Genomic DNA, 18,231 nt, shown 5'->3' on the forward strand with positions numbered 1-18,231 from the left:
TTATATCTTCTTTTGTGGACAATGGAGAATCATTGAAGTTTCTCAGCAAAGTAATGTGACTGTTCCCCAAAAGAATAGTCTGAAAAGAAGGGCAACCAGGTAGAATGGGAAAATTCATATTCAGGATTTTAGAATTATATAAAATATACTTGAGAGCAGGGTAGTCAGTCCAGGGGGCAAATAAGTACTGTTTACAGGTTCTTCTTTCCTGTGTCACTCTCAGTTAATTTATATTTTGCTTGTTGTTTTATAAGCTGTTAATGAAAATTAGGCATTTTCTTTCTGGAGCTATCCAACTGCAGATTCTTTGACAAATAAACATATTGAGAGCTAAATACTTAAGAGTTTATAGTTTAGAACATAGGAAGCCCAAGAAATAGATAATGTAATAAAATAACATTCTGGGGCTTGGTATATGCTGATTTATTGAAAAGAGAGATCCAATGGGTTGTATCCACATCATAAAGAATTTAAGGAAATACCTTTGCAGTAGACTGCTGAATTTTCAGATTTGTTATCACTGTTTGATTTTATATTATATACCTATATACTTTGGGTCATGTAAAAATTTCTTGGGAGGAAATGAGTAGTGAGTAGAAAAAGTCTAAGAAGCCCTGCTATAAGAAATGACAAAGGGAATGGTTTCAAACGATGCAGAGTGAAGTGAACAGAACTGGGAAAACATTGTTCATAGTAGCAGCAATATTGTAATGATGTCCAACTGTGAAAGACTTAGCTATTCTCCTAAAATAGATTTAATCAAAAGAGAATAATAGGAAAACTATACTATGTGCCAGCCCTATTAATCAATATTGTTTTACATTATTTAAAATAACTAGACAGTATAAGATTGGAAAATTGCTGTGGTGTAGGAAATTGTAAGTTGGTAAAGTTATAAAAATATGGAAATGTATATGATTATGGATATCTGTATATAAGTATGTATATATTTGTGTATGTACATATATGTTTGTGTATATATGTGTGTATATACATGTATACATGTGTGTGTGTTTCATTGTAACTTTCAGATAAGGAGAGGAAAGGGGAAAAAATAAAGTAAAAAGTACACAGCAAAGAACAAAGGAAAGATGGACAATTCTGAAAATAATACATAATATCTCTATATAGATTTTCTTGAAATGAAATTTATTGCTTTATATGTTGAATCCTCTCATGTTTTGCTGTACACATGGCAATGTTTTTTCTTTCTCTATTTTGTATTTAAATTTTAAATAAATAACTAAAATAAAAAAAAAACCTTAGTTACTCTTATCAGGACAATAATTTTCAATAATCCCAAAGGAATTATCAAAAATGCTATCCAACTCTAGAGAAAAAAACTGATGAACTCTGAATATATATTGAAATAGGCTTTCTTTCCTCTTTATTTTTCTTGCTTTTTTTGCAATATGGCTAATATGAATAGATGTTTTGCAAAATTACACAAATAATGAGTATCTTAATAGATGGAGAAGGTGATAGAGAGAATTTGAGTTAGAATACACAGGAGCTGTTGGGATACATGGGAGCCACCTTACAGTGTCTGCTACAGATACAATCCAGATCTGTAGAATGGATCTTCTCTTGTGAGAGGATGATAGAAGAAGATTGAGAGGCAGTTGCTGTTCTCTGATCTCTCTGATTGAGAGGCCTTTGTGTTGTCTGACCTCTCTCCTCTTCCTTCTGCCTCCAATTTATCTCATTCCCTTCTGCCTCCAATTTATCTCATTCCCAGTCCACTACATCTGTGTCAGTAAAGGCTGTCCTGCAACTCCTTCAGACACTATGATCCACATGTATGAAGGCTCTTGGAGAATTGACCTGTCCCTTAACAAATTTGGAACTGAAAATTTTATAAAATGAATGCTAAAAAACAGACTATTTCCAGTAGTTTGTTGGTAAATTCTTTAGGCTATTTAGAAGTATGTATTGACAGTGTAGGAATTTATCATGAAAGTCTATGAAAGATAATGAGTTTTTAAAGCATAATTGAAGCCATCAGGTCATATCTTTCTAAGTATTTGGTGCCTACACAATTTTTACATCTTGGGATGAAATGTTGTACTGTCTTTACTGTTTCCTTTTATAATGTTCATTAATCCCTAGATCAGGCACCTTAAGAATAATACTTCTATAGTATAATAATCCAATGGTACATCATATAGTATCAGTCTTTGCTGTTGCTCAGTAGAGTACTATTCTAAAAGTATTTCTGTTCATTTTTGACCTGCTTCTCATATACTCCAAGAATATCTATGTATCCTTTTCTTTCTTTCTTTGTTTTTTTGTTTCTTTGTTTCTTTGTTTCTTTCTTTCTCTTTCTTTCTTTCTTTCTTTCTTTCTTTCTTTCTTTCTTTCTTTCTTTCTTTCTTTCTTTCTTTCTTTCTTTCTTTCGTTCTTTCTTTCTTTTGTTCTTTCTTTCTTTCTTTCTCTTTCTTTCTTTTGTTCTTTCTTTCTTTCTTTCTTTCTTTCTTTCTTTCTTTCTCTTTCTTTCTTTCTTTCTTTCTTTCTTTCTTTCTTTCTTTCTTTCTTTCTTTCTTTCTTTCTTTCTTTCTTTCTTTCTTTCTTTCTTTCTTTCTTTCTTTCTTTCTGACATGGAAGTGTTAATCTTTCTACAATAGCTTCAAGGAATAAGCCTCATATTTTGTTCATATTGTATTAGTTTTTTTCTTAGGGTACTTCCTGAGTTTCCAGAATTGTCCATTAAGATTGGTTTTCACATAGGGATCAGTCGATTCCAATATATTCTTATTCAACGTTGTTTTCAGAATAAGGACAGTGTCTTTCCACAAATTTCTCCATGATATCTTTATGTTTCATATATCTTGCTGAAGGAGACTGTGATATGTATAGGTTGTACCTTTGTTCATTAGCATAATGTGATCTTTGGATTTAAGCTCGAAGTCCCAAATCTCTAGTTTTCTTTGTCATGTATTAAGTACAACTTATTGAATCCAAATGGCATTTTGTTATAATTGGAGAATGATTACACAAGATAAAGGAGATATTTGGTTTGTCTTTTGGTGGGGTCATGTATACATCAAATAGTTGAGATAGTTTGGGTTTGTCTCTTTTATATGGAAGTCATATTAGTTTTATTTATAGATGAAATAATATTAAATTTAAGGCTAAGCAGTATCACGTTAAACTTTGACAGTCTCCCTGAAAATTTCATTTTTTATATGAATTGATCTTGACATTAGTGAACTAGTGGCATGTTTTAATAGAGAATAAATTTTCACGTGTACATAAATACTCTAGCATTCTCATAATACTTTTTTCTTTACATATTTATAGGACATGAACAATATCAGAAGTTGTGCAAAAACTTTGAAATAGCAAAGGCACTCTACAAGTTATGAAACTTTTGGATGGCTAATAAATGGCTAAGATGATAAGTTGCTTTTTCCTCATCTAAGACTTTTTTTGGCTCACCCTTTTTGCTGGATTGATAATGTTATTTTCATGTAAGTGTTTATAAATTGCTTTCATGATATTAAATACTTTAAATTAAATACACATACAATTAGTCTATATTTGAGGTGTTCTTACCTTTTGATAATAGATATATGTTGGAGGAAACTGGTAATGTTTTTGCTATTCATTCTTGTACTACAAAGCATTTGAGGTTATAATTATGTTTTTTAAATCAGTCTACTGCTTTCTAGTTTTTCAGGGAGCCTGGAGTTTCAGACACCTCCCTTATTATAACTGTTTTGTTGTTCATTATATTAATGGTGCCCTGTTTCTCATTTGATCCAATTTGTGTTTTTGTTGTTTTGGAGGTCTTGTTACCATACACATAAAACAATGTCAAAAATGGGATCACTGTTGGCATGCAAACCACAACACTCACAAGTGCTGTCTGAGCCAGATTAAATGTAATTGAAAAATAAAAATATAAGAAAACATGGATAATATTATATTTTATGATCAAGTCAATGTGTGCCCTTTAGGGATTGTTATCTTTAGAATGATAGCCCTTAGTTTCTATTTGAGTTTGATGTTGCTAATATAGATAGCTAGAAAATTTCTATCTCCTATTTTTGGGGGTCTGTCTTGCTCCTGATTTCTTTATTTTTCAACCTTCTGTCATAGTGTTTTGGTTGATGTTGTCTTTTTTATCTTGCTTTTGGTGCTGCTTTGACTCCTTGTATTACTTTTACCTTTTAAACTTTGCTTTAAATATCTAAGTAAGGGAATCTAGGATTTCTGGTGTGCTTTTATTTTCTGGATTTCTTTTTTGCAGGTTTCTTCTTCACAGTCTCTAACTGGGCAATATGGCTTTCAAGTTTTCTAGTAAGTGTATCAACTAGCTATTGATGTAATCTTCTAAAGCTTTTTATCATAACTTCAATAACTCTCTTTCAGTCATATCTGCCATGTCGTGTTTAATCTGTGTCCTCAAGGTTGTGGTATTCTTTCCATTTTTTTTTTCCATAGTAAAAAACCATGTCATTAAGTGCCACATATACTGTTGTATGCTGGTCCTAAACGTTTTACAATTTCTGTCAAATTCTATGGGAGAATAAGTTCATTCATGATAGTCATAGCATAGAAGAATGATTCATGCAATCATATTCAGAAAGGACTTTTTGGAGTTCTAACTTGTCTATTTCTTATTCAAAATAATTTGAAACTTCCATTTTTAAAAAAAATCATAATTTCTAGTGCTTTGCATTAAGTGAAAACTTTCAATGATCTCAACAGTTTCAGATTTTTCCCTCTTCAAATTAAGTGCTCCTCAATTTCATTTCTTCTTTAAATTTTTTTAAATTAATTTAAAAATTTTTTTTCTAATGAAAATGTACTATTCTTTCCCACCTTTACAAAGAAAACAAACTCCCTATTACAAACACGTTTAGTCAAACTTTCCTTATTTTTCATGTCCTAAAAGTGTCTCCATCTTCACTGAGTTTACTACCTCACTATCAGAAGGAGCATATTTCAATAACCCGCTGGAATTATGACTAGTCATTGTTTCTAAAGTCTTTCAAAGATATAATTATTGCCTTTACAATATTATTTTTAATATATACATTGTTCCTCTACTTCTGCTCATTTGCCTCAAGTTATATAAATCTTCCCAGATATCTCTGAATTATTTCTTTCACCATTTCTTATAACACAATAGTATTCTATCTCATTTATATCCCATAACTTGTTCAACTGTACTCTAGTTGATGAGCACTTAGTTTTCAATTCTTTACAACCACAAAAAGTGATGCTATAAATATTTTGTATAAATTAGCCTTTGTAATTTTCCTTTGATTTCTTGACTTAACACTTTCACTTCATCTTATAAAACTTTCCAAATGTTGATTCTTTCCCTGAATGATTTGACAGATTTTTTCCCTAACTATGATACATAGAGTGAATCTAATGAAAGGCTATACTAACCTAAAGTGGTCAACATAACACTATCTTCATTCTCTTTGTAGAAAGGACTGGTCTAACCCATGATGAATATAATGATCATATGGCTTTTTCACCCAGAATTGTTGGTACTTAATCATGCTTTTGTCCTGGTTATTCTCCTCTTACTGATTCTTTAACTTCTATTGCATACATAGCTTCCTTAGATCAGAGGGCTTTAATATTTAGAGTTAGCAGAAACCCAAAACTCCATCTAATTATGATCTTCTCATTTTATGGATAAGTAGGATAGCCTCAGGGGTGAAATTACTTGCCAAAGTCGAACAGCTAGTAGGAACTACAGCCAAGATTGGTATCCAGGCATTCTGCCTTTAAACTCTCTGTTTGATTCCTTCATAGCACACTTATTTCTGCACTAGACAGAGTCTTTATATACAGTGGGGACAATAGTAATTACCCTCTGCTTTGGGTGGTCTCCCCTTTCTTCTTTGATATGTGTATGTGTTTTAGCTACCCCGGCCTCTTGATTCCTTTACTTTAGCTCTTCTGCTGGATAATTGTATGGGCAGGATTCCTATCATATGCTTCTATCTAGAGCCTCTTAGTCCATCTGTCACTCAATGCCCCCCAGGATCTAAAAACAGCTTTAGAGTTACTAGCCAGCCCCATGTGCTTATTCCTTATAAATCTTATATTTTCCATCCATAATCACCTCTCCCAACCATTAGTTCACACTCCTAAGGCTTTAAAAAACATAGCAAAACACTATGTTGATTTTAAATATTTTAAAAACTGTCAATTCTAAATGATAGCTTATTCTCTCTGGGAAATTCTAACCTTTTCTCCCACCCTTGCAAACTCTTTATCCCTTTCTTTCTGCTTTTCTTTTGTGTTTCCAAGTTATTATTTTTTATGGAGAAAAGAGATTCACAAAATATGTTATTTTATTTCCTTAGGCAAAATATATTATTTTGTTTCCTTAGTTAGGCAGAACAACAAAATATTGCTACCTCACTCAGATTCTAGTTTGGACACTTGGTTGTAAGGAATCAATGTGCATGGGCTAGGTTACAATGATTAATTTTGCTTGGAGATTTGTCTTCTGAACTATTCATGTATTCATCTATAGAAGCATATCAGAAGCTATGACCCCAGTCAGTATGGTTTCCTGTGTGCCAAATATTCATCTCAATTCAATAAGCATTTATTGAGCATTTACAAGAAGGCACTATGTAAGGCACTATGCTGGGTCCTAAGGATACATATTTTTAATAAAGTATTATACCTTTATATAATATATTTATTTATATAAATTTATATAAAGTAAAATACCTGCCTTCGAGGAGCTTACAATATAGAATGATAATATTTCCAGCTTATCCTAGGTTTGAAATTTTGACCATGTCCTTCCTTTCAATTCCACAATTTTTATCCCTTCCCCCTTAAAAAAAGATTTACATTCATTGAGACTTGCCAAAGTGGGACAGAGATTTGCTATACCTAAAACAATCTCTGTGTCCAGGGATCATTCTCATATCATCAGACACAGATGAGATTCCCTGAAGTTCCCTGAGGAACTTGAGCTTTCAACTTTACCATTAATGTCAAGATAATCCACAGCAAAGGAGTCACCTCTGCTCTAATACTACCTAAACTAAGAAACTTCTGGGGAAAATAGATTCTATTGAACTGAGGAGGAAAGGTATGTAGCCAGGAAAAATGGATGCAAGAATTTTATAACAGAAGTCTCAAGAAAAAGTTATAAGTGGGAGGGATGAATATGTAGGAACCATATCAAACCAGCTTTCCAAATGATTATTAAACTTTCAATGTGAAATTTACACTTTAAAAATGTATAATCATCATAAATCAGAGCTTGATTTATTGTTTTGTTGATTGTCTATACTTAAGAAAGTGATTGAGAAAATGTTAATAATGAAGATTGAACTTCAAGGTGTATTTTGAATATATGTATATATATTCACATACATATTTTTGTGGAGAAGGGAGAACCAGTTATTAATCATTTGCTAGCTTATCTTTGCTTATGAAGCACAATAATATGAAAATAATAGAAGGAGAACATTTTAATCTGAGCTTTGGATTTCCCAAATAGAGCAATTTATCTTGGTAGCAGGTGAAGAGGAGAGGAGTGATTTGGGAATCAGCAATTATGATTTGGTAGATTGCACAGGAATTGTCCTAGGAAAGTTTTTGTCTAGGCAAGATCACAGCCAGGATTTGAAGTGACTCCTTTATCTCTGTAGTCTTAACCACAAGTTCCCCATTGTATGCCAATAGAGAAAGCATTTTGGGGAGATAGTCTATGTAAATGAATTGAGACAGGAGAAGGAATATTATAGGGAAAAAGTAAGTTAATATGGCATATATAAAATGAGGGTAAGTAACAGTCATTTCTCAGTAATTGCATTACTTGGTTCCAGCTCCATTAATACCATTCTCCACAACCTATCCTCCTTCCCCTATCCCCAACTCCCAATATTCTTTTCACCAGAAAACTTTTCATCATGGAGATTGCTTACCCTCATTTGTTCCTGTTCTTCTGATTGGAGGACTCAGAAAGTGGAGTAAAAAAATTCATCCCAAAGCCTTACCATAAAGAGGGTCTAGAATATCAGATAATTTGTAGTTTCCTACCAATTGCACTGATTTTGATTCCATCATTATTCCCAGGAATGAGGTACTCCTTTTAGCTTCCTTTTGTGTATTGTCTATTGTCTTCCCCCATTAGATTGTAAACTCCTTATGGACAGGGACTGTCTTTTTTTTTCTTATTTGTATCTCCAATACTTAGCACAATGACTGGCATAACAGGTGCTCAATAAATGTTTATTGTAATGTAGTTAAATGTGGAAGATATTTGTAAAAAAAATTTACACAAATATCAAGTGTTATCTTCTTTATCTTAACATTAGAAATTAAGACAACCACAATATTATTTTTTCATGATGTTTGCTACTGTTGGTTTATGATGCTATGATTATACCATTATATTTTGCATGATTATACTATGTAAAGTTGGGAAGTCTTAGTTTTGAGGTCAACATTCTTTTTTTCCCTTCAATAATATTTTATTTTTACAACCACATATAAAGACAGTTCAGCATTTATTTTTGTAAGATTTTGAGTTTCAGACTTGTTCCTCCCTCCTTTAGTTCCCCCCTCTCCAAGACAGCAAGCAATCTGATACAGGTTATATATGTACAGTCATTTAAAACATATTTCCATATTTGTCATGTGAAAGAAAAATCAGAACAAAAAGGGAAAATCATGAGAAAGAAAATGCAAACAAATAAACAAAAGGTGAAAATAGTATACTTCGATTCACATCCAAGTCTCCATAATTCAGCTTCTGAATGTGGAGAGCATTTTCTATTCCAAGTCTACTGGAATTGCCTGCATCACTGCGTGGTTGAAAAGATCCATCCATCACAGTTCATCATTACATAATCTTGTTGTTACTATGTAACGATGTTAATATGTTCCTCTGGTTCTGCTCACTTCTCTCAGCATCAGTTTATGTAAGTCTTTCCAGACTTTTTTTGAAATTAGTCTGCTTATCATTTCTTATAGAATAATAATATTCCACATATGGGTCTTTTTTCTTCTTGATATCTGTGGTATATCAAACCAGTATACATTGCTGAATTGAAGGGTATGCATAGTTTTATAAACCTCTGGGCATAGTTCCAATTTTTGAACCAAACCTTTTTATCTGAAGATTATATAAATAGCTTTGATTTCTTCTTCTGAAAACTTCTTGTTCATATCGTTTGGCTATCGAGTGGGAATGAATCAATACTTAGAATTTTTAAAGACCAAGCTGGTTTGACCAATTTATGGAAAAATTAAGTACACAAATAACAATAGTGCTCTTAATGTTGATATCATTTATAAGTTGATAATTTAGCCTTTAGCCTTTCAGTTATCTAGAATCTGTTTTCCCTCCTCACTAAAAAGGGCCTGTTTCTTTTCATGATCACTTAGTCAAGGGTTCTTAAATGGTAAATTGCTTTGGTAGTCTGGTGAAGTCTATAGACCCCTCTCAATGTTATTTGTAAATGCATAAAACAAAATATATAAAGGGCATAAAAGAAACCAATTATGTTGAGATGTAGTTATCAAAATATTTTTTAAAAACAAGTTCATGGATACCAAGTCATCTAGATTAAGGGGATTAAGGACAGAAAAAAAAAAGGAAATGGAACTTTAGTCACTGAATTTTCTCAGTGGTGACCTAGGTGGTTGAAGAATAAGATTGAATTGAATAAGGCTTTAAGATCATTTAAGGATTTATGGTTGTTTTCCATATCTCTATTACTATTGATACTAGCTGTTGTGTTGGAAAAAAAAAGAATATGGAAAAAAATCTGGTTTTTCTGGCATTGTGCAGTCAAGACCTTTCTATTAATCTAAACTTCTGTCCATTTTCAGTCCAATGATAATTAATGTTCATAATGGTGGCCTTGTCCTCCTGGTGAATCCCGTGTGGTTGTGAATCCTGGAATACCAGTCCCTGAAGAATCAAAATTGCACATGACCCAAAGAGCAATGGAGAGACGCAAGGTGGGTGTAAGGTTGCAGTGTATTTCCAATGATAACCTATGTGCAAGTATCAAAAGGAAATATATGGTAAATATATTTCCAGGAAATATATGTTACCCATATGTATATATATCCAGGAAATATATTAATAGAAATGGGCCAGTCTTGTAGTGAGGTTCAAAGATGGTAATCAGAGTGCTGTGTAGGTACCCACAAAATATAAAAAGATTTCTAGTAAGGCTTATATGAGGTAGGTCCTTTATGGAGGATTTATGGGATAACATGGATGAGAATCACATAGAATAATAAAGAATGAATGAGTTTCAAACTTCACTGATAGAGGAAGTTTTCTGACAGTGATCACTGATAGAGATCTAGGATCTTTTGAAGTTCTGAAGTGTGATAAGCTTTCTGAAAACCTCAAGAAAAACTAAATCATTTTGTATAATTTTAGTGTTAAATATTTTAGTTCTTTGAAAATTAATATTCTATGTGTGATAAATACTGGCAGAGTACAACTTTTTTTTGAGACTAAATCTTCTTATCTTGCCCAGGTTGGAGATGAGAGGCCCCTCACAGTCTGGAATTTTTAACCTGATTCATTTTTCCACCCTATGCTGGTTTGCCCCTCCAAAAGACTGTGTGGTGATCTTCCTTTCCAAAAGACTCATCATTTGGTGCTATTCTTGATTTGAACACCCAATCACTGTTAGCCTATCTGTAGCTCAGAATTTCCAAACTCAAGTGATCTAGCAGCATCAGCATCCCAAGCAATAGGAATTACACGTATACAAATGTGTGCCACTGTACTTGATCATTGTATAGTAATATTCAAATAGCTATGATCTCACTGGTATGGATATTCCCTCTGCTAGATTTGGGATCAGTAAGGTATGATTTGGCTTCTGCCATATACACTTACTATATTATCATAGGCAGTCATGGTATCATGGTATCAAACCTCAGTGAACTTCAATTGCCTTGTCTATAAAACAAGGATAATATTAGTATTTACCTCCCAATGTTGTTGTGAGAATCAAATGAAAATTTATGTGAAGTATACATTCACAAACTTAATGTATTATATAAATATAAATGTTGGATAAAAATAGCTCTACTATTAACATTCTTCAGTAGATGTAATAATTATGTCCAAAAACAAAACACCCTTTTCTAGTTAACTAATGTCTAATCTTGAGGCTTTCCTACCCTTGTTGGATTGAGTTGCCATTTATTTGGCCAGTAGTTGATAACATTTTTTAGCTTAGAAGAAGATTATACACTGACATAATCTTCAAGAAAGAATGAATTAATGGAGGGAGAGCATTTATTAGGCACTTACTATGTACAAAAGCATTATACTCTACCCTGGAGATACAAATAATAGTAAGACAGCCCCAGTCCTTAAAGAGCTCATATTTTAGTATGTCTAGCTGTACAGCTAGAAAGTTTCAGCTGCAAGCCAAATGGAAAGTTTCTTTGCCTTTTCAGAAGCAATGGCAAACAAGATGATAAAGCTTCTTTCTGAATGTAATTTCCATTGATAAAATCAAAAATTTCTGATGTTGAATCATTTGACAGTGTCAAAGACTTTGGGGACAAGAATTGTGTTTTCTCAATCTTCAGGTTGCATCTCCATGGGCATTGTTTTCCAGGATGATGATAGGGGAGGGGTATTGGGCTGCGAGCATTCCTCTTCCCAAAGGTCTTGGGTTCAGGGACTTGGGTTATCCCCATCATGATCTGAGAGGAAAGTGTTATCAAGGTGGTGGTAGTGATTTCACTTGCCTGGCAATGCTGCCTTTCTGTAGTTTCGGAGGATCATTTCCGCTCCTTTCCAAAGGAGAGTGATTGAGGAAAGATTATTATTATTATTATTATTATTTTTTACCAAGGATCATACATTTCAAATACTCATTTGTAAGACATGTTACCATTGAAAAGTACTTTTATGTAGATTATTTCATTTTATCCTCACCAGAAAGTCTTTGTAATGCAAAGAATACTGACTTTAGAATCAAAGGGCTTGAGTTTAAATCTCAGAAAGTCTTGGTTTACACTCCCAACTATGAACCAGATTGGGCCAATCACTTATCCTCTCAGTGCCCAAGGTGACAAGTTACAGAGACAATGACATTTTGCTAAGTAGATGAAGTACCTCACTACAGATCTCTATATTGGTGAAATCACATCTAGTAAAACTATCGGTGATGAAATCATGTCTAGTAAAAAAAAAATCAGTAAAAATATTATGTGATGAAATCATGTCCAGTAAAAAAAAATCAGTATCTATGAACCAGTTATTTAATTAACCTCTACTATGCCACATAAGAGGGTTGTCACATCTTCCTTTTGCCTTTCTGAATTAATTGTGGTATTGAGTGAGAAGTGGGATGAAGCTGCAAAAATATTTTTGGGAAGTTTAAGGTACTTTAGTACTCCTGAGGCTAGTCCTGCTGCTAAGAAACAGGGTCATGTACACTATGGTACAGTGAAATTTCAAGAAATGTTAGCTGTTTCTATTGCTGCATGAACAAGTTGGCACAGTTGCTAAATGTGACTGTGGGGGAAGATAATTTTCTCTATTTCTTTTTCCCAGGAAGATCAGGTGAGGATAGCGCTAGTATTTGTTGTATTTATGCTTCCCATAGGACTCTGAAGTCCATCAGATTTGCATAAATTTTCAGGTTCCATTTTACAGTGCAGTTAAATTTTAGGTATCCAGAAACCCCTGAGGAAATGAGACATTCTCTGTTGTCTGGTTTTCTGTATAACTGAGCATTTACCATAAAGTGAAAACAAAATTTCACCATTTTTGATGGAAGTTCTTTTAAAAATATATGATGTGTTGGGTTGTTTTTTTTTTAATTATTAAACAAGATGTGCAGGGCATGGCTCATCCTTTTCTTTGGAATTCAGTGTGAGAGTTCTTAAATGCCATAATTATGATAAATAACTCTCTTAGATCATGTCCCATAAATTTTTTTCTCTCTTCTCAACACCAATCCCTCTCTTAATTCCCATACTTAAAATGACCTACTTATTTGAGAAGATTCAAACCATAGAATGTGACCTTCTTTGCCTCTTGTTTCCATTTCTAAAACTTTCTCAATCATCACCCTCTTTTCCTTTCTTCTCTCCAGCCACAAAAAAAGAAATTTCTATGATTCATGAAGGCTAATTTCTCTACTTGCACCCATAATCCCAGTACCATCCTTCTCTTCCAGGACCTTTTCCCAGGAGTTCTTTCCTCTTTTTACATGTATAATCAATCTCTTTTCCTCCCTGCAGGAAAACCATTCTCCCCTTTTCTCATATTTAAAACATTGGTGTTATCATTGTCACTTCTCATTTCTTCCTTCACCTCCCCCCATAAATCAGCATCTATTATTTAAGTTCAAGAATCGGTTAGAAGGGGGTGGGGGTAGATTCAGAACAGAAAGTCAAAGGAGTAGGAGAGAGGAGGAGACAAGGAGATCAGAGCATCTCATCTCTATTTGTTCTGATAGGAGTTGATCCTGATTTCTGAGCCTTGGTCCAGGGCATACAATGAAGCACATGATAAGGTGAAGTTCCAGAGGGTACAGTTTTAGAAAGACATCAAGGATTGAACAAAGTTATACATCCAATAGAGATGGAGCTATGATTCTTCGTGGATCAGCAGCACTATTGCCTTTTATGGAACTGAAAAATAGATCACTTCTCATTTCTAATTAATTAACAAAATCCTGCCCATTTCATTTCTCAAGGAAGATGTTTCCTCTTCAGCTTTTTTTATTAGAGTAATGATTAAAGTAATTTATTAAAGTAATGAAGTAAATTAAGAAGAAAGCAACATATTTAAATGACTCAAGTGAAAAAATCCAGTAAAATATCAAGACAGATTTAGCATATATATATAATTTATATATATATATATGTATATATATATATATATATACACACACACACACACACACACACACACACACACACACATATATATTGCTGTCAATTAGAGAGATGGCTTAAATAAATTACAAAAGAAGTAAATTCTAAAGTGAAAGGCAAATATTTCTGAAAAATTTCTTGTAACCATTAAACAAAACCTTAATTTTTTAAACATCCTTTTTTTTTTAAACAAGCAGATCTATTAAGGAAAAAGAGAAGACTTGCCAATAAAAACCTATTCTAGTTATAACATCAGGGAGGGATATATAAATCTATATATAAAAAAGCAACAAAATTTTCATTGTTGTTAAGTATCATGAATATGCTATTTGGATTACAAATGATCATGGTGATCATAGATATAGAGCTAGAAGATCTTATTTGAAATCTATTTGTTTCTGACACTCCTGAAAAATTAATCAGAAACCTCAATAGGGCTGCACTGAAATAAATCTAGGCAATCTTTTAGGTACTTAATAGGCAAAATTGTAGCTCCTGATTGTAGACTTTATTTGTTTTTTGTTTTTGTTTTTTTAAGAAATAAAACAACAACAAGAAAAAAGAACTCCCCTAATCCAGCCCTGGTATTTATAAATGAGGAAATTGAAGCCTGAAGTGGATAAATAATATACCCATGATAGTGAATGGTGGCCCTGGAATTTGAACCCAGAACCTCTGTCTTTTTTCTATTTATCTTTGAAAACAGTTTTTTCTTATATATTCAGTGGCAAGAAAAGTAATATTGCAAATATCTCAGGGAACTTATTATTTATACTTTTGTTTTCAATTGAATTGAATTTAAATTTAAAAAAATTATACTAAGTGCCCTCTGTATACAAGGCACTGTGCTGGTTCTGAAGAAAACAAAGATATATAATACAGATTTCCCTCTCATGGAACTTACAATATAATAAGTGGGGAAAGCATATATACAGTTAACTATTGTGCAAAAGAAATTGTGATAACCACACAGGAATCGTCATGAAAGAGTATTATAGAATATTTGGGGAAGAAAGAAATTTAATCTGGAGAGCTAGGTTTGGTAGAGAGATATTAGGGAAGAGAGCACGTGAATTAGATTGTGAAGAAAACAGATTTCAATAGATAGAAGGAGAGAAGGAGCTACCTATTCTATACATGAGTGATACTATGAGCAAAGATACAAGAAGAAATAGGATAGGATACCTAAGAGATAAGAGGAAGAGTAAAAAAAATATTTATAGTAGCTCTTTTTATGGCTACAGAAAACTGAAAACCAATGATATATATGTTGATCAATTGAATAATGACAATAAGTTGTTTATTAATGTGATAGAATATACTGTAAGAGATAAGGATATAAATGATTTAAAAAACAAATAAAAAGACATATGAAATGATGCAAAATAAAATAAGCAGAACAAGAAGAATTATTTGTGCTATAATATCAATATTATAAAAAGATAAATTTTGAGGGTTTCTATAAACTAATGACAAGTGAAATGAGTAGAACCAGGAGAACAATTAATATAATAATATCTCCATAAAAGCAAAAAACCCCAAAAAACTTTGAAAGCTTAAAGAATTAAGATTAATACAGTGACCCTTAATGATTCCAGAGGACCTATGACAAAACATGCTATCAATGCAGAGAGGTGATGGGTGTAGAGTACAGAATAAGACATGTTTTTGTATGCAATCACTGAAAATATTTCGTTTGCTTGACTATGCATATTTAATTATGAAGCGCTGACACATAGTAAACAGTATTAAAATATTAGCTATTATTATGGTGATTTGTTACAAGAAAATTTCTTAATGTTATCAGAAATAGGAAGAGAGAAAACGGATTTCTGTTAATTTTTTTTAAAAGAAGGGGTCTATAGATATGATGTGTTGCATGCACTTTCAAATGAGATCACTATTATTCTCCTTAACTGTTTTACTTTGTTATAAGAATGAATGAGGGAATGAATAAAAGTATTTATTGATTGTTTGCTATGTACAGAGCACTGTGATGTGTATAGGGGTACACATAGACAAGTAGGACTCTTCTTGCTTTCAAGAAACTTCCATTCTAACGGGGAGACAATACCTATGGAGGATTTCAGCTTCAAGTAAAATAGAAAAAATCCCATGATCCTTAGAATGAAGTGGCAAAGTGGATGTTAATGACTTTTTTTTTTTAAACAATCATTATTAAATCGTTATCCTCAGGATTTTGGGAGTTTTGGTACTAGTTTGTCCCCATGAAGGTCTGTATGGATATGGTGATAGTGGTGGTGATTATGATAATGGTTGTTTGATTTTCAGTCTCTTGTTATCTACTTTCTCTTCCTCAGAGTCTTGCTGCTTCATCTAAGTTGGCTTGCCCTGTCCTATGTGTGACAGGTTGGCTGGTAGTTGGTGGGGATGGATCTTTCTTTTCCATAAGAATTGTTTCCTTGGAATGTAGTTGTAATGGTTGGGTTGAAAGCCAGAAGGATGGTTGTAGAAAGTATTGCTGTTCTCAGGACTCCCCCATGTCTGCCTGCCTATTGGTCAGCAGTTATTGCTGATTCAATCATTTCTTTCCAGTCATGTCTGACTCTTCGTGATTCTATTTGGGGTTTTCTTGGCAAAGATATCAGAGTGGTTTGCAATTTCCTCCTTTACCTCATTTTACAGATGAGGAAACTGAAGCAAAAAGTCACTTACAAGCCACAGAACTCAGATAAAGGAGTATTTTTGATTCCAGGTTCAACACCCTACCTACTATACCACTTAACTCCCCAAAACAGGAATCTTCACAATGATTTCTCTTCTTAAGGGAGACTATGTGGGCTGGGTCAGAAGCAGATATGGTGGTTTTAGGGAAATGGAGAAGGGGATTGCTATATCCAATGGCCTTGGGTTCTGGGTCCTAGGATGTCCTTGATACATAATAGGAATAAATTGCAAATGTTTATTAAATAAAAAAAATAAATCATATCAGTAAAACTTAATTTTAAAAAAGGATAGGATGGGAGCAGGTTATGAAAAGTAATCCATTTTGGTTGTAATGAAGTGAGGATGTGTGATGTATGAATGTAAGTTGGAGTTATAAAGAGGCTTAAATGTTAGGAGCAAGAATTTATACTTTATTCATGGGGCATAGGAGATACACTGAAGATTTTTTAAATACTGGAATGCCATAATCAGATGAATTGTAGATGGTCAAGTCAGACAATGAAGTAGATTCAGGAAGACTAAAGAGTCTTCCTCCTGTGACACATGTACCTCTTGGCATGTCTTTCAGTGTATTAGGTAACTCTAAAACTGTAAGTGGCAGAATAGCTGTTGATTTGCATTGCTAAAGGGATGATTACTACTACTAATAATAATAACTAGCATTCTTATAGCATTTTAAAGTTTGCAAAGAACTTCTTGAATATCATCTTATTTCATCTCACAGCTAACCTGGGAAAATAGGTGCTATTATTTTACCCATTTTTACAGATGAGGAAACTGAGGCAGATAAAAGTTATGCAATTTTTTGCATATATTGGATATGTGGACTGAGGAGAGGGCAGAATTAAAGATGACTCTAAAACCTAAGGTACAATACAAGGAAATAGAGAGGGAGGGAAAATGGGGGAGGGAAAAATATGGGGTAGAAGATGATGAATTTAATTTAATTTTTTTTGAGGTTGAGTTGTCAGTGGACCATATATTGATATTTAGTAGATAGTTGGAATTAGGATTTGTTATTTGAACCTCACAGCAACCCTATAAAATATATATTGTCAGTTCTGCTATATCTCAACATATGCTTGCCTAGAAATCATGTGTTATGCAAAATCACACAGTAAAATCCATGGGTCTTGTGGACAAATTTCATCAATGACACATAAAAAGCTGTAGAAATCAATAAAATAGCAGCATAACTTGATAAATGTAAAATGGTTAAGAAATGAATAAATACTTGGATAGTTGCATCATGCAGGGCCCTGGGCTGCTACTTGACCCACTCCCCAGGACCCATGAGCCTGTGTTGGCAGTCATTGGCTGTGGGGGAGAGGGTGGCCTTGGAGTCTGCAACTCATAGAAAAAAGGAAATCTTTGATGTGGTAGAAGATGATAATGATGGAGGGCATGTCTTCAGACAAGGCTTCTACTATCCACAGCTCCTATTTCACCAGAAGTTAGTTATACAATAAACATGACATTTTGTCCTCGAAAAGACATGAAGTTTCTTAGTGGAAGTAGATGTTAAAACAGTTCTGTCTTATGAGTTACTGTAAAATATGTCATTTTCTTTGCTGGTGCTGTTTCTGGAGTGTAAAATTAAGCATAAGCAAAGGCAAAATTCTCATTATATTCAAATTGTTTCCTAATATATTAATTACATCAAAACAA

The 18,231-nt window shown here is 33.1% G+C and overlaps 1 protein-coding gene across 2 annotated transcripts in view; it reads left to right on the forward strand.

Moving 5' to 3' along the window:
- Nucleotides 1–18,231, forward strand: part of CACNB4 (calcium voltage-gated channel auxiliary subunit beta 4) — a 341,773-nt gene that overhangs the window by 113,983 nt on the left and 209,559 nt on the right. The window contains exons 1-3 of one of the 2 annotated variants that reach the window (XM_074303451.1): nucleotides 2,669–3,470; nucleotides 4,253–4,302; nucleotides 9,835–9,966. The exons of the other annotated variant lie outside the window; for it this stretch is intronic. Coding sequence (XP_074159552.1) covers nucleotides 9,937–9,966 — 30 coding nt within the window. The 5' untranslated portion in view covers nucleotides 2,669–3,470; nucleotides 4,253–4,302; nucleotides 9,835–9,936. Of the gene's footprint in view, nucleotides 1–2,668; nucleotides 3,471–4,252; nucleotides 4,303–9,834; nucleotides 9,967–18,231 lie in introns of those variants that run through there. 2 annotated transcript variants of the gene reach the window in all.

This window comes from Sminthopsis crassicaudata, chromosome 3, assembly GCF_048593235.1.
Source record: "Sminthopsis crassicaudata isolate SCR6 chromosome 3, ASM4859323v1, whole genome shotgun sequence".
NCBI lineage: Eukaryota > Metazoa > Chordata > Mammalia > Dasyuromorphia > Dasyuridae > Sminthopsis > Sminthopsis crassicaudata.